Source organism: Ruditapes philippinarum, unplaced genomic scaffold (genome assembly GCF_026571515.1).
Source record: "Ruditapes philippinarum isolate M1 unplaced genomic scaffold, ASM2657151v2 ctg578_1_1_1_1, whole genome shotgun sequence".
Taxonomy (NCBI): domain Eukaryota; kingdom Metazoa; phylum Mollusca; class Bivalvia; order Venerida; family Veneridae; genus Ruditapes; species Ruditapes philippinarum.
Genome location: NW_026865402.1, coordinates 411,193 through 432,683, shown reverse-complemented (window position 1 = coordinate 432,683; position 21,491 = coordinate 411,193). Strand labels below are relative to the sequence as shown.

General features: G+C 32.3%; 1 protein-coding gene across 10 annotated transcripts in view; it reads left to right on the top strand.

The window, feature by feature from the left end:
- The first annotated feature begins 3,119 nt into the window (after positions 1-3,119).
- The window catches only part of LOC132728878 (zinc finger and BTB domain-containing protein 41-like), an 83,589-nt gene continuing 65,217 nt past the window's right edge, over positions 3,120-21,491 (top strand). For 2 of the 10 annotated variants that reach the window (XM_060714567.1, XM_060714576.1), the window contains exons 1-8: positions 3,122-3,244; positions 3,481-3,590; positions 6,169-6,267; positions 8,604-8,636; positions 9,034-9,132; positions 12,847-13,318; positions 16,148-16,219; positions 20,583-21,484. In XM_060714567.1, the coding sequence (XP_060570550.1) occupies positions 3,569-3,590; positions 6,169-6,267; positions 8,604-8,636; positions 9,034-9,132; positions 12,847-13,318; positions 16,148-16,219; positions 20,583-21,484 (1,699 nt within the window). In that variant the 5' untranslated portion in view covers positions 3,122-3,244; positions 3,481-3,568. Of the gene's footprint in view, positions 3,260-3,480; positions 3,591-6,168; positions 6,268-8,603; positions 8,637-9,033; positions 9,133-12,846; positions 13,319-16,147; positions 16,220-20,582; positions 21,485-21,491 lie in introns of all 10 variants that reach the window. The other 8 variants (XM_060714568.1, XM_060714571.1, XM_060714569.1 and 5 more) reach the window with 8 other exon arrangements.

Here is a 21,491-nt window from a genome sequence, read left to right as displayed (position 1 = left end):
GCCCACTAGAGTAATAAAGAACAAGTGTGGACGGACGACGGACTACAGACGTTCAAAGATGCTAAAAGCTCAACCTGAGCAAGCTCGGGTGAGCCAAAGAGACACTGGGTGCATTTTATTAAACTACTAGTTTCTATAACAAACACAAAGTCATGTGTGTATATAATTCAACCACTATTTTCTATAAAAAATAACAAATGTATACAATAAGCACATCATATTTCTTACAGTATAAAAAGATGTCATTATCATTGATATACAAAGAAATTGACAGCAATAGAAATAAGAAAAAGAATTTTATGTAATAAGCAAGACAACATATCAAGACAATAATATTTTATAATGTGAATGTTACAAACATTTGTTATGACAAGTTAAACAATCTTGATATGATGCTACATTTCGTTAACAAATTTTATTTCATAAATAATTAATAATATCTAAACATTATTTGATTAGATTTACAATACTGTTGGAAAGGTTTATGAAACAGTAGAATGCTTGGTTTTAGACTGACAGCAAAATTATTTTTACATATTTATAAAATGTAACTTAAATACTAGCACTTATCGAAAATGACATTTTGAAAATTCGTTTCAGTGGGCATAATCTGACCAAAATCAGACTGGCAATTTTTAAACTTGAGATTTTTTATATTAAAATGTATATACTATTGTGCATACAGCATAGTGCCCTTGAGTATGCCAATAAGTTTTTCTATATGGACTAAAAACTTGTGGAAAAGAATGACTTAAGAATCATTTTTGTGAAGTTTGGTTGATACTTACCATGTGATTCAGAAGAAAAGGCTGTTTGGAGAAAATTTAAATTGGGTGTCAATAATTAAACAGATTGATACCTATCAGCACAATATCTTAAATGAGCACCTGACCCTAAACAGTCAAATTTGATATAAAAAGGAGTTATTCCTTAGTTTCAAATTCTCTAAAAAAATTCATACTTAACTGCATAGGAAATAAATTTTTAAGTGGTAAATAAATCCATACTGACTTATATGTATAAGCACTGTTTGATACATATGAAATTCATACAAATGTATTAACAGGTGAGTTTGATTACATGTATGTGTAATTTTGCACAATTTTACAGTCAATTTTTGGGGTGTCCATGGCCAAGTGGTTAAGGTCGTTGACTTCAAACAACTTGCCCATCACCGCTGTGGGTTCGAATCCAGACAGGGACTTTGGATTCTTTCATGTGAGGAAGCTATCCAGCTAGCTTATGGAACGTCGGTGGTTCTACTCAGGTGCCTGTTCGTGCCTGAAATATTGCACGGAAGGGCACCTAGGTCTTCCTCCTCCAGTAAAGCTGGAACGTCGCCATATGAAAACCCAATCAAACAAAGAAACAAACAAATAGTCAATTTTTCTTTTACAACATTAATTAAACACTGTTTTGATCCAAATTGCCTGGAAATTGGTCTGAATGTTTGTTTTGGTGATTTCTAGGTCAAGATCGAATATGGCTCACCTGGGGTCAAAAACTAGGTCACACTGCTCAAATATGGAATATCCTTGTTAACACTAGTGATCACATTTTTGACTCACCTGTCATGAAACTTGGTCAGAATGCTTGTCTAGGTAATTGTTCGGATGAGTTTGATGGGTCAGGTGAGCAATCTAGGGCCATCATGGCCCTCTTGTTGTGTTTACTCAGCAACAGTGAAGTAATAAGTTTTCTAAAATAAAATAGACAAATAAAAACTGCTATTTGTTTGTTTGTGTTTTGTTTGTTAACTGTAATGTGTTAAATATCCATTGTATAATAAAATTAAATGGAAGCATTGATTGAGGACTTTGCAAAAAACATTCTATTTACATTACAGGGACAGATGTTGAATGAATGAAGAAAAATGGAATAATACATACAATCAAAGTGCTTAAAGCACTTTATATGACAGACAGAAATGCTTCTTGGTTTGTTTTTTTTTTGTCCGGTTTTACATCACACCAACACTGTAAATGTCATAATTGTGACTTTCCCGCTTTACTAATGGAGGAAGACCTCGAGTGCCCCTCCATGCATATTATTTCAGCGATGAATGAACCACCAATGAGCCAGATAGCTTCCTAATATGAAAGAATCCATAAAAGGTGGTGGTGGAATTTTTACACACATCAAATATCAATCTGACCTAAGTTCAGAACTACTTATTTCTTACTTGTAGATCAGATTACCACCGTTAATGTTAACCGCCTCCCTGGTCGAGTGGTTAGAGTCGATGACTTTTAATCCAGTTACCTCTCTGGCGTGGGTTCGATCCCCGGGAGATGCTTTGGTAGTTAAGCACGGAGGAAGGTAGTCTAGTACTGGTGGAACGCTCCAGGAACGAGTTAGAGCAAATTATAGTCGTTGAAATATGATTTTTTTTCCAAAATGGCTTATATTAAATTTTTTCGATATATATGATCAGTATGTGCTGGGATTGACAAATATGCTTTTTATTTGGATTTTAAAGGCATTTTGAGCTCCACACCCCAAGTGTCTGTGAGTAAGATGATAATATGCATATGATATCACTTTGAATATATTGCAATCATCATCCTTTTTCATCTTGTTAACTTTGGTATGAAGGCGAAAAATAGCATATTAGCAGTATATATTTGCTTCTTAAACTTACTGTATAGTAAACATATGTTTTGTTTTTATAAATTCAGCTGTTTTTATTAATTAAGCTCTTAATATTAAGATGGAAACATGAATGTTTTTTTTTAATATATGATTGTCTTCACATGATATGTACAGTATATAGTTACCATTTCGACAGCTTGGTGTGAAAGGGTCTTAACTCCTCCTTTATTTCATATGAGTTATGATCCTTTCACATGCCTCGATTTGTGCTATTTTCTTGGATTTAATTTACCTCAAATCATCTGGAAGATTGCTCATGTATAGGACTACACATACTTCAGGGCATGTTTATTGACAAATATCAATGACACGTTTGGTAAAACAACTACATGTGTATATGTAAAATAAATCTGCAAAATGCATTTGCGAAATTATAATCTGTATGTTTACGAAAAATTGTAAGGATAACTTATTTCAGAAATAATTTCAGAACTGGAATAGTGCAAATTGTTTGAAGAAAAATGCTTAGTGGTGTTCAACCTTATGGACCGCAGAATGTATATTTAGCCAGAAAAGAGAAAAACATTAATCAACTTGTTTTTTGATTTCGCTAAAGTTACCGAAATCAACTTTTCATTACCGAAATCAACACGTAAAAACTAGCCTAGTTAAAATATTGCTATTATTTCTTTATTATTTGATGAAAATTATTAAAATAGACTTTCAGTTTAAAAATCTAGTGAAAATATTTTATTTTAATGATGTTATTAACAAAAATGTAATTAGAGTTACTTCCCTTTGTTCTAAACATCCAGTTATGTGTAAAGCATTACCGAAAAATACATATATAGTGTTTATTTATGATAATTTATGTTTTTGAAATTAAAGAAAACCCGACTGCATTGATGAGAGCGTTCAGTTGCAACTGAAAAGTGGAATACATATTCATTTGACAGGGTACAATATTAATGAACAGATGAACAAAGAAACCTTACAAAGTAAGAAATTTATGAACTTTCGAACAGGGGTGATTTACTTTAAGTCATTATGCAATAAAATATATTGCGGGTTTAGAGATATGTGATACGCAAATTATGTATAACATCACGACATTTATAACAAGACATTGTCACAAGCATGTTATATATCTGCACGTGATTGTCGTGCCAGTGATTTTTCTCACTTAATTGGGAAGAGGCCTTAGCCTCTTGATTTTGGGAAAAATTATCGCTAAAATTGCTGATTTGGGAAGTAAAAAAAAAAGCTGGGTTTAAGTTTTAGAAATTTTTGGGGGGGAAAAAACTGGCATTGATTTTAAAGAAAATTTCAATTGGGAAGGAGGCCACCTTTTTTTCGGAGTCTGTTATAACTTTATATAAGTAGGAAAAAATTTTTACTGCGTGCATAAACAATTTTTTCTAAACAAATTGTATTTTTTATAAGGCCCTATTTTTGACGGATATGGGGATAAAACTTATTGGGCTATGATGGAAAATACAAATACTGTTATTAAGTGAGTTAAAGCTAATTATTAAATTTTGTACATGTATTCATTCTGTTTTTATGAAAGTAATAAATATCCAACTTTCTTACTGGAAAGTTATGATTTTCTTTTATAAATTTGAATAACAGATATTATGAAATTCTACTGCTCGTAAAATTTGCCATTAAACATTGTATAATGTTTTAGGCAGTAAAATTGGAAATTTGAAAATTTGTATCTTGTATTTGTAATCCAGCAATTTGGTTGTCTTTTTTTTATTTGAACAGTTTCAACCCAATATATTAACAAATTGTTTTAACATTTGTTATGGGACTCTCTTTATTTATATGACATCATGTTTAGATTTTTAGTCAAATTACCTTGTCCATATATTATGTTTTAGTTTTTTAAATTACATTAAATAAATTATGTAAAAAAATATTTTTACGTCAGCCTAAAAACCAACATGCTACAGGTTTTCATTAACCTTTTAACAGTTTTTGTTGTAAATCTCATCAAATATTGTTTAATAAATTAGGATTTTAAATGGAAAAACCCCACATAACATAAATTCGTTATACAATATTAAACAGAAGAAGACTATTTAATCAGCTGTGTAATGCCGCTACGTATAATGTTATAGTTGCTGTCCGGAACACAGAAAAATATAAGATTTTTTGTGCAAACAACACTTTAATGTCTGTTTAAGTTCACGGGTGCAGTTGGGCCTGGGGTTTCAGGAATAAAAATCATCTCATAAAAAAGATTAAATTTTGTAGAAATTATCCCTTACAATGGCCAGAAATCTATACCGTTAAATTACGACTGCTAACTTATGTCATGTTTGTTATTTTTTAATATTGATTCGGGATGACAGAAAGGCGGAGTTTCACATGGCTAAAACGGAGAATTGTACTCCCCGAATTCGCCACAAGAGGCTGCACATTTTTATGGAGGTTGTACTGCACAGTAAAAGGTTTTCGTGTTTGTATGGATGTCTGTATGTTTTGAGTCATGTTTTCAAAACTTTAAGACATTATATAAATTTCATAAAAAAACAGCGTGTTTTCATTAATAAAATTGGATTCTAATGCGGGAATTCTCGCTGAAAATAAGGTTGGAGTCGATAAGAAACCAATTTATTAAATGAAATGACGGGCTATTTTCTGTTTTTTATGAAATTTAATTTTAATGTTTAACTTTAAATGGTTTATTATGAAATACATGGTGAAAGCCCTATGGGTTCATTAATAATCTTTTATTTTTAAACAGTACATGTAACATTGTAGATCAGTCAACTGCACCTTTCCGTCTCAATCATTTCACACCTTTATTTAATATATAATACATATTGTGGATTTAAATTAAATACTGTGATAATTTCCAATCAACTATTTTATTAAGCGGATAACTTCAAACACAGTTTTTTTTAATCTTGTATTTTGATCAGGTTAATTATTAAGAAACATCAAAGAAATGATAAGCTTCTATAATATCTGACTGAAGGGAAAATTAAAACATTAAAAATATGTGATATGAATTCAAAGTTTAAAACTCACTCAAATACCTTTTTTCATAGACTTCTGAAATTCATGCAAATCATAGTTGTTATAAAATAAGGATTCATAACAACAAAAAATACAATTATAATCAAAGGCCAATAAAGAACATATTCGTGACGTATTTATTCTCAAATTATTTAGGGGTTGTTCTCATCATTGAAATGAAATCGTAATAATTTGATTTTGGTAATGCGATACATTAATAACAAGGGATGTAATCATGATATAACATACATATTCGTCTATAACATCATCATTTTTTATAATTATATGTCATTTTCCTTTTTTGTGGTTCACTTTGAATTATTTTATATTAATTAATTAAAAAAGATCAATTAAAATATTTATTTTAACTTTTACAAGCCGATTTCGGTATGGTAACATATATTTCGGTTGTGACAAATCAGGGATATTTAGATTTTTGTTTCTAATTTCATAATATGAAAAAATATATTATAAAAGTTACTTCCCTTTTTCATAAATTTGCCATTTGTACAGATTGTAAGTTTGTCAAGCTTCTCCACTTTTCAGATACGATTATGGAGCTAGATCAAGTGAAACACAGAATAAATGAAAATGCTGAACCTGCAAATAACAAACAAGATGATGTAAATGCATGCTGTGATTCTGGTAAATATGAAAAACCTAAAAGATATTGTTTCTTATGTTATAAATCGATCATCACTGGCAAATAATTTTATGGTAGACAGAGGTTTCACTATTGAGACGGTTCACACCAAAACGGTTCACACCAAGACGTTTCACTCCCTTTTTATACCAAAATTATTTTGATACTTATGATATACTAAAATAGACCTAAAATATTGAATTGAACAAAAATAGAACTTAATTTTAATAATAAATAAATTAAAAAGGGGGATTTCACTTTTTTGTCAATGACTTCAAATTCAGTACTTTAAGTTCTATCATTTCAGTTATCTTATCTTATTTATTGTTGTTTTGAAATAAGGTGTTTTTCTATTCTTTGATCCATATGTGCAATTATCACATTATTTCACTTAACCCTTTACCTCATATATACGCAAAACAACGCACTTTCGACCCCCCCTTTTTTAGGCCTGAATTAGTGAAAAATGTCCTATTTGGGCCCCAAACACATGTTTTCGTTTGAAAAATGTTGCTAAAGAATGAGCACTTTTTTGGGGCCGCCCCCCATCCAAAAGATACATCAGGGGGTGGCCAGAAGGGGGATGTACCCCTTCTGTTTGGGGGGTTTGAAGGGGGCGGAGTCCCCCTCATCGCCAAGAAAATTTTGGACTTGTGAGAGACTAAAAATGACCCCAGGTTGATCATAAGGTAATGTGTAACCAACGCTGAAAAGCCTTTGACTCTATCTCTGTCCCTTGAGAAGTTGCAGCACTTTGAAATAAATTTGGATGGAAAAAATCGAGACAAAATAGTGATTTTTGGCAATTTTGAGATGTCCCCTCGTTGCCATGGTAACAGGAAATTTAAGACTGAGCACGTCGTTACAAAGGCAATGGTCTGGTCAACATTTGTGCCAAGTTTGATTAGTATTGAAGCATTTTTCATAGTTTCATAGCAGTTTGAACTTGTAACAGGAGGCTTTTCAGTGAAAACGGCCATTTTTCACAATATGCTCATGAGGGAAAGGGTTAAAGAAAAAATATTTTTGATTAAAATAACACTTTAATATAACTAACTATTTGATCTTTTGTAAACATGGACTCAATAGGCAATTTTAAGATAAAGCATAACAATCTTGTGACAACAATTAACTTTGAGTAACGTGTTTTTTGTAGTTAATTTTAAACATGGAATGAAAAAATTGTTAAATTATTTAATGCTAGTATAGTGCTTTTGCGATATATGTCAAAAATTTTAATTCCCTTGAAATCAGAAATATCTTTAGATTAAATTAGAAGCATTGGGACTTTTTCAATATTTGTCATTTATAATCATTTTTTATGACTAAAATTCATTATTATATAAACAAAACTTATGGAGAAGTTTCTGTGAATAAATTGGCTGTTGTCAAAAATTATTTTAATGGTCCAATAAACAACTGATTAGTAAACTGTTGATGCTTAAGTACAATATTTATACCACTGATTTTAATAGTGGTGTCAAACTGTTAGTTGATTGTTTCAGTGTTTATACAACTAATTAGGCAATGAGATAACACCACAATTACTTCAGTTTGTTTAATGGCTACTGTTGAAGAAAATAATTTTAAAAATTCATTTATTTGATACATATGTTTCGCATTTCATTGTTAAAGAATTACAAAAAATAATCATTATATAGTCAATATATTGATATTTTTAATTATTTGAATAGTATTAATTACTTTACTGGTAGTGATTTCAATATTTAAACTGATACTTATAATATGTCTTTGTTGTTCTTTCTATGTTATTCTATTTTTTTTTAATTGACTATAAATAGAATTTTCTCATGTTGTTACACTTTAACATAAAAGTGATATTTCAGAAATTTGTCTTTCATTTATGCCTCTTATCACTCAAACCATAATTACATGTAAATGAGTAATAATTTGTATCAACAATACCACTGAAATTAACAAAATGAAACATTAAATTGAATTTCCTTGTTACACTGTTTGATATTAATGAAATTAAAATTTGTTAACTTTCCTAGTACACATCTCTAAAAATTGGGAGTGAAACGTCCATACAATTGACAAAATGGGAGTGAAACGTCTAGGTATGAACCGTCTTGGGAGTGAAACGTCTCAATAGTGAAATGTCTTGGGAGTGAAAGGTCTGACATTCTAATTTTATTCAGATTTATGGGTTTTTCTCACAGATTTGTAAATATTGAGAAAGATTATCGCTGAAATACTAAGTGGTAAATTAAAACAGTTGGTGAAAGTTTCTCGTTTTATCAGGGTTCCTCGGATATTATCAGTGTGTCTCGTTTTATCAGGACATGCTTAAAAAAAGTAAAAATTGGCATTTCAGAACCCATAAATGTGCATCTCTTAGCTCTGACAGGTAAGGTGGTTTTGACCCCTGTGTTGCTTTAAAGTTGTAACTCCCAAGGTTAGCAAAAATACATTAATAACAAGGGAAGTAATCATGATATAACAAACATATTCGTCTGTAACATCATCATTTTTTATAATTATATGTCATTTTACTTTTTTTGTGGTTCACTTTGAATTATTTTATATTAATTAATTAAAAAAGATCAAGTAAAATATTTATTTTAACTTTTACAAGCCGATTTCTGTATGGTAACATATATTTCGGTTGTGACAAATTAGGGATATTTAGATTTTTGTTTCTAATTTCATAATATGAAAAAGTATATTATAAAAGTTACTTTCCTTTTTTCATAAATTTGCCATTTGTACAGATTGTAAATTTGTCAAGCTTTTCCCCTTTTCAGATTCGATTATGGAGCTAGATCAAGTGAAACACGGAATAAATGAAAATGCTGAACCTGCAAATAACAAACAAGATGATGTAAATGCATGCTGTGATTCTGGTAAATATGAAAAACCTAAAATATATTGTTTCTTATGTTATAAATTGATCATCATTGGCAAATAATTTTATTCAGATTCATGGGTTTTTCTCATAGTTGTAAATATTGAGAAAGATTATCGCTGAAATTGCTAAGTGGTAAAGTAAAACAGTTCATGAAAGTTTCTCGTATTATCAGGGTTCCTCGGATATTATCAGTGTTTCTCGTTTTATCACGACATGCTTAAAAAAAGTACAAATTGGCATTTCAGAACCCATAAATGTGTCTACATTGTAGCACTGATAAATGCCAAGTCAACATTCAATTAAAAATGTGACAAAAACATGTAAAAATATTTTTTATGAAAATATCAATAAATGCAGAAAAATGTGTTTAAACTTAATTTTAATCGTAGACTATACTGGGTGGGGACCACCAAAACCGGACAACCATCAAACCGGACGGCCCCGAAAATGCTTAATTTAGTATTTTCTTTGTTCAGTGGTTGTCAGTCACTTTTTTTATCAACAATAAATGCACGTTACTTCTAAAATTAAGTAAATAAATTTATTTCAACCTCTTTAAATGGTAATATTTTAAGGTAAAGTGTCAACTCAGCCCTATACCAACTCGGCACGGGTCAACTTGACACAGGTCAACTCGGCCCTCTATCAAAAACATATATTAAGATATAGATTGATTAGATAGATAATAGAAAATTACTTCAAAGTTATTCAGAAGTATGATCACTTACAAACAGAAATTGAAAAAGTTGGCTGTGTACCTGTATGTATTGTTTGAAATTATCTTTGTTAAGAAGAGATATCAAGACAATATATGTTAAATATTGATCAATAAATAAAGATTTTAGATTGAATTTTTGTGACCATTTATGTAATTTTATTTAATACGGTTTGTTCTTTAATATAACCAATGCTGTTTTAACGATATTTTTACAAAAAATCTGGAATAGCAGAACATGCATATAAATTGTAAATTCTTTCTTTCTCTACAAATTCACATACAAATTGGTACTTTCATCAATAAAACTTTTCAATATCCTTGAGTACAGGTCTGTTACTGTGAAAATGTTAAACCATGAAAGTTATGATGAAAACATATCTAAAGTAATAAAAGTAATCATTACCAGTAATATAAAATTATGGGCCAAGTTGACCCTTGCCAAGTTGGAATAGGGCCGAGCTGACTCAAGGGCCTTGTACGTTTTAGGGCCGAGCTGACCCTGGTACATATTGTAATGTCTATTTCAAGAATGTTGACATTGAAATTTGGGGGTCAAGAAAACAATGCCTGACCTCATATGCCAGCTATAATCAATTGCAGGGTAAACAATAGAATATCCAAACCTCAGCATTTGTTGCTGAAATATTGTTTATCATGTTAAAAATCAAATATCAAAACACCTAAGCTTTTATCTGAATTAAATCATGTCATGTACATATCTGTCCGGACACATGGTAGTGATGGTACTGTAGTGTAGACAATTTAGGTAATTTTGATACCCTCCTTGACGAGCCTCAGACATAAGTGTCAATATAATCAGATAAAAACAAACTAGTTTGTTAGTTAGGAGAAGAACCTAGCTGAACTGTGTCAAATTTTTTGGTCTCTAGGTTAAAAATTATGAAATCTGTACAGAAAAATGTTCCAAAAGTGTAACGAAAGTGTAAAGTTGTAACACCCAAGGTTAGCCAAAATCATCTTTCTTATTTCGGCCACATATGACTGCCGGAATTGTGTTGGTGCACCATAAAACCAAACAAAACAAACAATGAACTAACTCTGTAACTTTTAAGTATTTTTTGCTGTATGACACAAGGAAACAACAATATATTCAATCAAAAGCAGGTTTTATGGGCAAGATGTAGACCATAGGTTGGCCTAAATGAAAACATCATGTCTTCATTTAACTCATGGTAAATGGTGTTACTCCATTTTCAGCTCACCTGTCACAAAGTGACAGGGTGAGCTTTTGTGATCGCTTTTCGTCCGGCGTCCGTCCGGCGTCCGTCCGTCCGTAAACTTTTGCTTTAAATGACATCTCCTCATAAACCACTGAGCCAATTTTATCCAAACTTCACAGGAATGTTCCTTTGGTGGTCACCTTTAAAAATTGTTCAAAGAATTCAATTCCATGCAGAACTCTGGTTGCCATGGCAACCAAAAGAAAAAACTTTAAATATCTTCTTTTAAAAAACCATAAGAGCTAGAGCTTAGATATTTGGCATGAAACATCTTCTAGTGAGTGTCTACCAAGTTTGTTCAAATAAAAGCCCTGGGGTCAAAATTGGCCCCGCCCGGGGGGGTCATTGATTTTCCCTATATGCATATAGTAAAACTAAAAAAAAAACTCTTTTAAACAACCCAAAGAGCTAGAGCTAAGATATTTAGCATGAAACATGTTCTAATGGGTGTCTACCAAGTTTGTTCAAATAAAAGCCCTGGGGTCAAAATTGGCCCCGCCCCTGGGGGTCATTGATTTTCCCTATATGCATATAGTAAAAACTTAAAAAAACTTCTTTTAAAGAACCGTAAGAGCTAGAGCTTAGATATTTGGCATGAAACATCTTCTAGTAAATGTCTACCAAGTTTGTTCAAATAAAAGCCCTGGGGTCAAAATTGGCCCCGCCCCCGGGGGTCATTGATTTTCCCTATATGCATATAGTAAAAACTTAAAAAATCTTCTTTTAAAGAACCCAAAGAGCTAGAGCTAAGATATTTAGCATGAAACATCTTCTAATGAGTGTCTTACCACCAAGTTTGTTCAAATAAAAGCCCTGGGGTCAAAATTGGCCCGCCCCAGGGGTCATTGATTTTCCCTATATGCATATAGTAAAAACTTAAAAATCTTCTTTTAAAGAACTCAAAGAGCTAGAGCTAAGATATTTAGCATGAAACATGTTCTAATGAGTGTCTACCAAGTATGTTCAAATAAAAGCCCTGGGGTCAAAACTGGCCCCCTCCCGGGGGGGGGGGGTCATTGATTTTCCTTATATGTGTATAGCAAAAACTTAAAAAATCTTCTTTGGAAAAACCCAAGTAGCTAGAGTTTAGATATTAAGCATGAAACATCTTTAAGTAAATATCTACAAAGTTTGGTTAAAATAAAACGCCCGGGGTCAAAACTGGCCCTGCCCCAGGGTGTCATTGTTTTTAAACTATATGTGTATAGTAAAAACTTTAAAAATCTTCTTTTAAAAAAAAGCCAATGAGCTAGAACTTAGATGTTTAGCATGAAACATCTTCTTATGGGTGTCTACCAAGTCTGTTCAAATAAACAAATAAAAGCCCTTGGGTAAAAATTGGCCCGGGGGTGGGGGGACCTATATACAGGTGAGCAACCTCAGGGCCATCATGGCCCTCTTGTTTATGTTTCAGTTAAAATTTTCTACATATTATAACTGTAGTTAAATATTCATACTATAATCTTTATGTTTGTTACACAAAATATCTTGTATATAATCAAGGACATTTAAAACATGATGATTGTTTCAGACACACAAAAATTTTGATACATGTATAGAATTTTCCAGAAATGAGTACCGGTAATAGAATTTTACACGGTTTAGGTATTTTTGCACTTATTTGACCTCTTATAGAATCAGCTTGTTGGTCATATTTGATGTAGATACATATAGATACAGTGTAAATGAAAAATGTAATGGGCTCATCATAAAAATGTATGGAGGAAAAACATTTTTTTTTTGTTTGCAGAAGATGAAACGTTTTCTCAAAATAACACCTTACATTTAACACAATCACTGCCGAGTACAGAATTTGTGAAAATTGAAATAGAAGAGATAATAGAAGAAGAAGAAGAGGCAGAAGAAGAAAATGATGATGTTGATGATGATAATGATAATAGAGTAGAAGGAAAAGAGAAAGAAAAAGAGGGAGATAATGAAGTTCAAATCACTCCTGAACAGAGACCCAAAAGAAAAAGGTCTATTAAAAGCATAGACAAAAACAAAAAGTCTATTAAAAGCATAGGCAAAAACAAAAAGACTATTAAAAGCATAGACAAAAACAAAAAGTCTATTAAAAGCATAGACAAAAACCAGAAACAGAAGCAGACTAGATGTAGATTGACATTAACAAAGCTTGCATGGGATAGATGGAATGATTTAAAGACAAGTTTAAGTGTAAAAACCCATAATGACCTGGCTTTACTGCTTATTGATTGCTGGTAAGTTTTTGGATTGCCAGTATTTGAAATCATCTCAATAAAATTAACATTTGGTAGTATTACCAAAGCCAGCATATGGCAACTTATTTTACCCACCCATGCAGTATTATCATGGTCTGCACTGTTTGCTATTCAGTCAGTATATATTTTGAAATTTTACCACCAAATCAAAGTTCTGCCATTTAACTAAATTTTCGGAGGAAGGTAGTCTAGTACTGGTGTAACTTTCCAGGAACGATGGTTGGGAAACTACCCGCCTATATAACTGAAATACTGTTGGGAAAAGGCGTAAAATGAAACAAACAAACAAACAAATTTAACTAAATTTTAACAATTTTGAATTGTAATTGTATATTATAGCCCAAAGTTTCATGAAAATTTTAGAAATGTATTTGAAAGTAGAATATTATGAGGTGAACAAAAAAAGTAATTTACATATTGCAATCAACATTACCAAAAAGTGGTCAACATATGCAAAACAGCCCTTACTACATTAGTAACGCAGTAGAAATATTGTGATAAAATACTGCAAAATCAGTCTTAAACCACACATAACATGTAAAATATTACTTGGATCTTGAATGTTTTTAGCTTTCTTAAAGTTGTAGTACATTTTTCTCAGTATTGATTTTCTTAAAATATCTTGGCTCATCTGGAGGCGTGCAGCTTTAAGTACACACTTGTATGTATGTATGAATTTATGCTTATTGTTCAAATAGTAAAAAATAAGTAGTAGTCAACAGCAAATTCTTAAAATTCCCAGTTATGTACCAACGTTTTGGCTTATTGTTTAAGAGTAATTAGTTTGGAAATAGTGCTTGCAACTAAGATTAATCACTTTTGAGTTCATTTCTTGAAACTAATCAGTACTATTGACTTATGAGGAAACATGGATGTGACTTGAGTAGGACTCAAACCCATGATTCCTGGGTTGAAAGGCAGACACCTAAACTTCACGGACATCTCTCCCTTCCAGACGAAATGGATTAGTTGTGTGGTTTACTATTTGGTTTTTAAGCTCACCTGAGCATGCTCAGGGTGAGCTTTTAGGATCGTTGATTGTCCGTCGGCCGTCGTCCGTTCACATTTTGTTATTAACACTAGCGGTCGCATTTTTGCCTCAATCATCATCAAACTTGGTCAGGATGCTTATCTAGTTGATAGCTGGGATGAGTTTGAACATGGGTCATCTTGGATGAAAAACTAGGTCACAAGAGCTAAAAATAGAAAAACCTTGTTAACACTCTAGAGGTCACATTTTTGCCTCAAATATCATCAAACTTAGTCAGGATGTTTGTCTAGGTGATAGCTCAGATGAGATCGAACATGGGTCATCTCAGATGAAAAAGTAGGTCACCGGAGCTAAAAATAGAATAACCTTGTTAACACTCTAGCGGTCACTTTTTTACATCAATCATCATCAAACTTGGTCAGGATGCTTGTCTAGGTGATAGCTCGGATGAGTTCGAACATGGGTCATCTCAGGTGAAAAAGTCGGTCACCGGAGCTAAAAATAGAAAAACCTTGTTAACACTCCAGCGGTCACATTTTTGCCTCAATCATCATCAAACTTGGTCAGGATGCTTATCTAGTTGACAGCTCAAATGAGTTTGAACATGGGTCATCCTGGACGAAAAACTAGGTCACCGGAGCTAAAAATAGAAAAACCATGTTAACACTCTAGCGGTCACATTTTTGTCTCAATCATCATCAAACTTGGTCAGGATGCTTGTCTAGGTGATAGCTTGGATGAGTTCGAACATGGGTAATCCTGGACGAAAAACTAGGTCACCGGAGCTAAAATTAGAAAAACCTTGTTAACACTCTAGCGGTCACATTTTTGCCTCAATCGTCATCAAACTTGGTCAGGATGCTTGTCTAGGTGATAGCTCGGATGAGATTGAACATGGGTCATCTCAGATGGAAAACTAGGTCACAAGAGCTAAAAATAGAAAAACCATGTTAACACTCTAGCGGTCACATTTTTGTCTCAATCATCATCAAACTTGGTCAGGATGCTTGTCTAGGTGATAGCTTGGATGAGTTCGAACATGGGTCATCCTGGATGAAAAACTAGGTCACTGGAGCTAAAAATAGAAAAACCTTGTTAACACTCTAGCGGTCATATTTTTGCCTCAATCATCATCAAATTTAGTCAGGATGCTTATCTACTTGATAGCTAGGATGAGTTTGAACATGGGTCATCTCGGATGAAAAACTAGGTCACAAGAGCTAAAAATAGAAAAACCATGTTAACACTCTAGCAGTCACATTTTTGCCTCAATCATCATCAAACTTGGTCAGGATGCTTGTCTAGGTGATAGCTCGGATGAGGTCGAACATGGGTCATCTCAGATGAAAAAGTAGGTCACCGGAGCTAAAAATAGAAAAAAATTATTAACACTCTAGCGGTCACATTTTTGCCTCAATAATCATCAAACTTGGTCAGGATGCTTGTCTAGGTATTTGCTCGGATGAGTTTGAACATTGGTCATCTCAGATGAAAAACTAGGTCACAGGAGCTAAAAATAGAAAAACCTTGTGAACACTGTAGTGGTCACATTTTTGACTCACCTGTCATGAGACTTGGTCAGAATGCTTGTCTAGGTAATTGTTTGGATGAGTTTGATGGGTCAGGTGAGCGATCTAAGGCCATCATGGCCCTCTTGTTTGTTTTGCTATTGTTAGATTGTAAGTTCATGTCTTGCAGAGCTACAATAAACCAAAATTATTCAGTTACCACTTGCTTAGTTAGTTGTGTGAATAAATTATTTGTTTTTTGCCAAGTATTTATAATCATAAAGTAAATTAAACCTAATCCCTTTGCAGGTATGGAAGACATGGTAATTCAGGACTTGAACAAAACACACATGTTGATGCTGGTGATGCCGATGAATCTATGTGAGTATATTTTAACTTAATGTTAACATGTATATAATATTTAATAAGAAACACAGATTCACAGAGTAGTGCTTTATTTATGTGAAAATTTGAAAAATTAAAACACTAATTCTACACTTTGGCCGTAAAAACATTTCATTATTTTGACACAACACTCATTACCACATTTTTGTTGCCTTTATTGTACATTGTATATTACTGCTTATCTGATTGTTGTACTTTGCAGTCCTGTACCATAATTTTCACAAATTTAAGATCCATTTCCTAAGAGAAACAAACCAACAGGTAGCATTTTTTTATTCTGAGGGTTTAAACCACATGAAACAATATTTCTCAATTCAATAATTCTACACTATAGTCTGTCCCATCAAATTTGAATATTCCATTTTTATATGCCCGAAAGAATTTCGGGCATATTATGTTATACCCCAGGGCGTCAGTCCGTCTGTGTGTCTATTATGTTATACCCCCTGGCATTTGTCTGTCTGTCCGCACTACCGAATAGGAATAGGGGGCCATCTAACTGTAAACAGAATGAAAGGGAACATTAGAATTCATTCCGTAACAATAGAGTAAGGGGCCATTGGCCCTCTATTAAACAATAGAAAATAACAAAAGAAATGGCCCCTTATTCCATTTCAGCCGGACGCCCGTCTGTCCGTCCGTTAGCAATTTGGTTTCAGGTGCATAACTTAAGTTCCATTTGGCCCACAGTGTTCAAACTTCATAGTATGATTGTCCATATTGGGTAGAAGACCCCTATTGATTTTGGGGTCACAAGGTCAAAGGTCAAGGTATTATTACTTTAAAACTGAAAACAGTTTCCATACCCTAACTTAAATTCCATTTGGCCCACAGTGTTCAAACTTCATGGAATGATTGTCTATATTGGGTAGAACACCCCTATTGATTTTGGGGTCACAAGGTCAAAGTTCAAGGTCACTATTACCTTAAAACCGGAGCATAACTTAAGTTCCATTTGGCCCACAATATTTACACTTCGTAAGAGGATTGCTATTTGAAGGAGGTAATACTTTGTTTAATTCCCATGTCTTACAAATGCTTCATCCTTACTAAAAAAACAAAACACTTTCGGGCATATAATGCTCCGCCTAGCGGTGCTCTTGTTTATTTAATATAATTGTAAAATAATTTAAATTAATGTCATGTTAACCCTGACGTCAATATCTCTAAGCATGTTTTTTTATTTTTTTCTTAACGTTATTAATATGGTCACAATGTTAAAATTATATTTTTTCCCTTTGACTTACATTGTAACCTGACATGACGTCCATTTCAAAATGGCGGCGCCCATCAGGCCTCGACACTAACTTTTTTAGCAGGTGGTAAGCTGGACCACTAGATTTGAAAGTCAAGTGGTCCTTCCAGAAGTCAGGTGGTCAGTTATCATTATATCTTTTTACTGCAAATGTATAAAAAAAATGTTTAAACTTTATGACAAAGATGTATTATTAATCTTTAAAGAAAACATATATTTTTAGATATATATTTTTCATCTAATCAGAAAAGGGAGAGCAAGTCAGTAGGTATTTTATCTTAGAGTTATTTGTTTGTTTTAATCTCAGTCAAAAATACACAACAGAGCTTTTATTTATGTTAACTTTTATATTAAAGTGATTTCTCTCTCAACTCAAGTTAGGGAATAGTGAAGCCATTTGTGTCTGTTATTTTCTTACTGTTATTCAAATATTCATTGCTGATACGTGGTACGTCTTATAATCATGATAATAACATAGCATCTTTTATAGATTAACATTTTTAATGGAACTAATAAATTATCTTATTCTTGTCTTTGAAAACAAGGAAATATCTAAATTATTAAAATAATGACAACGTTATTATTTACTATAACTTATCTTATTTTTCTCACAGATTTATAATACAGAATTTTACCTCCCTGTTGCTTGTTGGTTGATATTCATTTTTGACATTGGGTATTTTTAACCTTTTAAAATAATTTTAACTCTAGAAGAAACAGATCTCTTATCGTTAAACAGTTAAAATAAAGATAAATAGCATAGAATTACTAGATGTATTTTTTCCAGTTCCTTTCGTTTGCTGCCGTTATTCAAGTATCTGAAATTTAAGTTTATCCAATATCATATAATTACCATCATCGGATACTCACGGTTGATTAACATGTAACATAACATAAATGTTAATGGTTCCGCCGTGGTTATCAGACGATGCATAATTACTAGCACCATTTGAATGAATTTTGTACCTAAATTTATATCACAAATTCTTAACTCTTTTAACTTGCATAAACAAAATTTTAGCGACTTAAAATGAAAGTTATTGATGACTTAAGAACTTCTTTAACTAATCAGAGATTAATGAACCATATACATGTACATCGGACATAGATTTTAAACAAAATTATATAACATGTTTTTGACCAAATCGCCATTCTCCCAAATGAGCCTTGCATCAACCAGAAAATTCAAGTGGTCCGACGGACCAGTGGGTTTTAAAATTAGGTGGTCCTTGCCAAAATCAAGTAGTCTCGGATCAACGGACCACCGCTAATGTCGAGGCCTGCCCATATAGACATCATTTAGGGTTCGTCTCACAATTAGCGTGAAATGTACTTGGTAATTATAAAAATTGATTATTCTTATTTACTTACTGGTCAATAGCTAATATGTTATCATTAAAAAGAAAATTTAAAGTAATAAAAAACATTTGAAGTAAAATTACCAGTAATTGCTTTATAAATTCTAAAACACAAAGATTTATATAATTACCATGACCTATTATTGTATTTTATATTATTTTTAAGAAAAAAGGAGCAGAGTAGATAACTTTTCAATCAAGCGGGTATCTTGAATACCGCAACGCGTCGTAGGTTTACATAATTCTGTAGTTGTCTGAATTCTGTGCATTAGTATGTATCACGTTTATTCAAAAATAATGAAATTGATTAGGTTCGATGGGATACAAAAATATGTTACCCTTCTTATTTCGGGTGCGATGTTTGTGTGCTAAAACTTTCCGTAGGTTTCAACTTTCACAAGAAATATTATTAAGAATAAGTTTTGAAGTGGAGCATTCAATAAGCGGCAATAAGTGTGTTTTTTTAGACTTTAAGTGTTACATATTATGTTAAAAGGAAGGGGAGATCGAGTCAAAGAGAAACACACAGTGACGTCCTCAATAATTTAAGCCTTCCTAAAATTTGAAAATATTTAGTGAAAAAACAATAGCATATTTTTGCGGGAGAAAAAATACCGCATATTGTATATTTTGTAGCTAAAAGAGTAGGATTTAACGAAGTCTTGAATAACGAGATAATATATAGGGAAATCATTTCTGAGAAAAATATAAAATAGTTTAAAAACAAAATCAAAACGAAGGTTATAGATTTATGTAATTAATGGAAGAAGTATTGTACTGTTATAGATTCGTGTCATTAAGTGTGTTTAAAATTGATTAAATGTTATCAAAAGTTTGATTATTAGGCTAATATATGAATTTAAGGTGTAATTTTAACAGTTAAGTTGCGAAATCTGGGTATACAAAAATTATTTTAAATGCCATCTCAAGACAAATTTAGCTCAACGCTTAAAATTATCTGTATGAGGTTACATATGCTTAACTGCCCTCTGTCAATGCCGCAACTGGAATCATCCATAAAAAGCGCTAGGCATTTTTGTTACGTCATATATTTCGTAAATTGTTGTTGATGTAATAAAGTTTTTTTCTTCAAGAGTTTTAAACATTGTGATGTTGACATGTAAAATTGATGGACTGTTGATGAATTATGGATTTGGAACATACTGAATTATGATGTGTTTCATTTACATATTTCATTTGCTAACCCAGATAACTCCACAAATTGAACAATGTTTTAATAATGAGACGGATTAAGAGTTTAAAAAATCTGGATACTAAACTGTTACATCTTGTAGATCATGCTTTGTAAAATAATCATGAAACGACCCCGACAACCTCATGTATATTTTAGAAACATGACAAGTGCTTTCTCCCGTTCATCTTCAAATGAAGAGTACTTCGGCAATGGCTACGGAAAATAAACAACAGAGATTTACCATAGAGAAATCAAAATTTGCTTTCACAAGAAAAGTAGACACTTTAGAGAAAAATCCTGAAAAATCTTGAGGGTGACTTTTTTTTAGTTTACAAAAATAATTTAATTTTTATTCAACCTTGTTTTGTTAATTCACACCAGGCAAAAGTTCATTTCCATTTTTAATGGGACAGACTATAGGTATACTTTATGCAAAATTTTTTTATACTGAAATCTGTCTTCAATTGGCCATAGCTTTGTACTTTAACCAATATATAAATAAATAATATATAAAAAAATATTTTCAAACAGGAAATTTAAGAGTGAAGAAGTCAAGGTGGAAATAAATGATGAAGTATCAAATGATCTTACAGATGTAGACTATGATGAACTGTCGAACTCTATCAAGGCTAGGGGAAAACAGGATAATAAAACTGGCACTGAAAACACAGAACAAATGGAGCCAGATGACCTTGTAGCAAAGTTAATCTCAGATTACCATAAAGGCAATCTGCACTCAAATAAATCTGGTACAAAGAGGAAAATGAAGAAACCTAAAGCATCTAATGAACTTGATTATGATGTTAGTGACATTCATGATGATGATGAGGAGGAACCAGTACCTCCAATAAAAAAGAGGAAATCTACTCAGAAAAGTGAAAAGGAGAGTAAAGAAAAGAAGTCAAAAGTAACACCTAAGAATGGTAATCAGAAGAAAGCTAAAAGCCCTGAACCTAAAAAACCATGGGTAAAAATACAGCTTTCAGAGCATAAGGATAAATATCTTGTAGAAAGTTTAAAATCTTTTGCACATATGAAAAGGAGTAACACTGCTGTCGAGACTTTATTTTCATGTTTAGTTTGTAATCATTTTAAATGTGGATCAAAAGATGTATTTGAAAATCATATAGAGAAGCATATAAACAAGGTGTTTAATTGTGAGGGATGTCAGTATATAGGGAATAGTGAACAGGACATTCGTAAACACAAGTGGACATGTTGTAAAAGACCAAAGAGGGAAAGCGTATGCTCACTATGTGGTCATTGGACTGCTTCTTCTGAAAGTCGAAGGCATCATCTAGGAAAAGTGCATGGTATACCTAGTTGGAAGTGTATGTTCTGTCCTGACATGTTCAAGACAAATGATGAAAGAAAAGATCATATGAGAACTGTCCATGAGGAGGCCTGCCAGTACTGTGAATCTTGTAAATTGTGTATGTT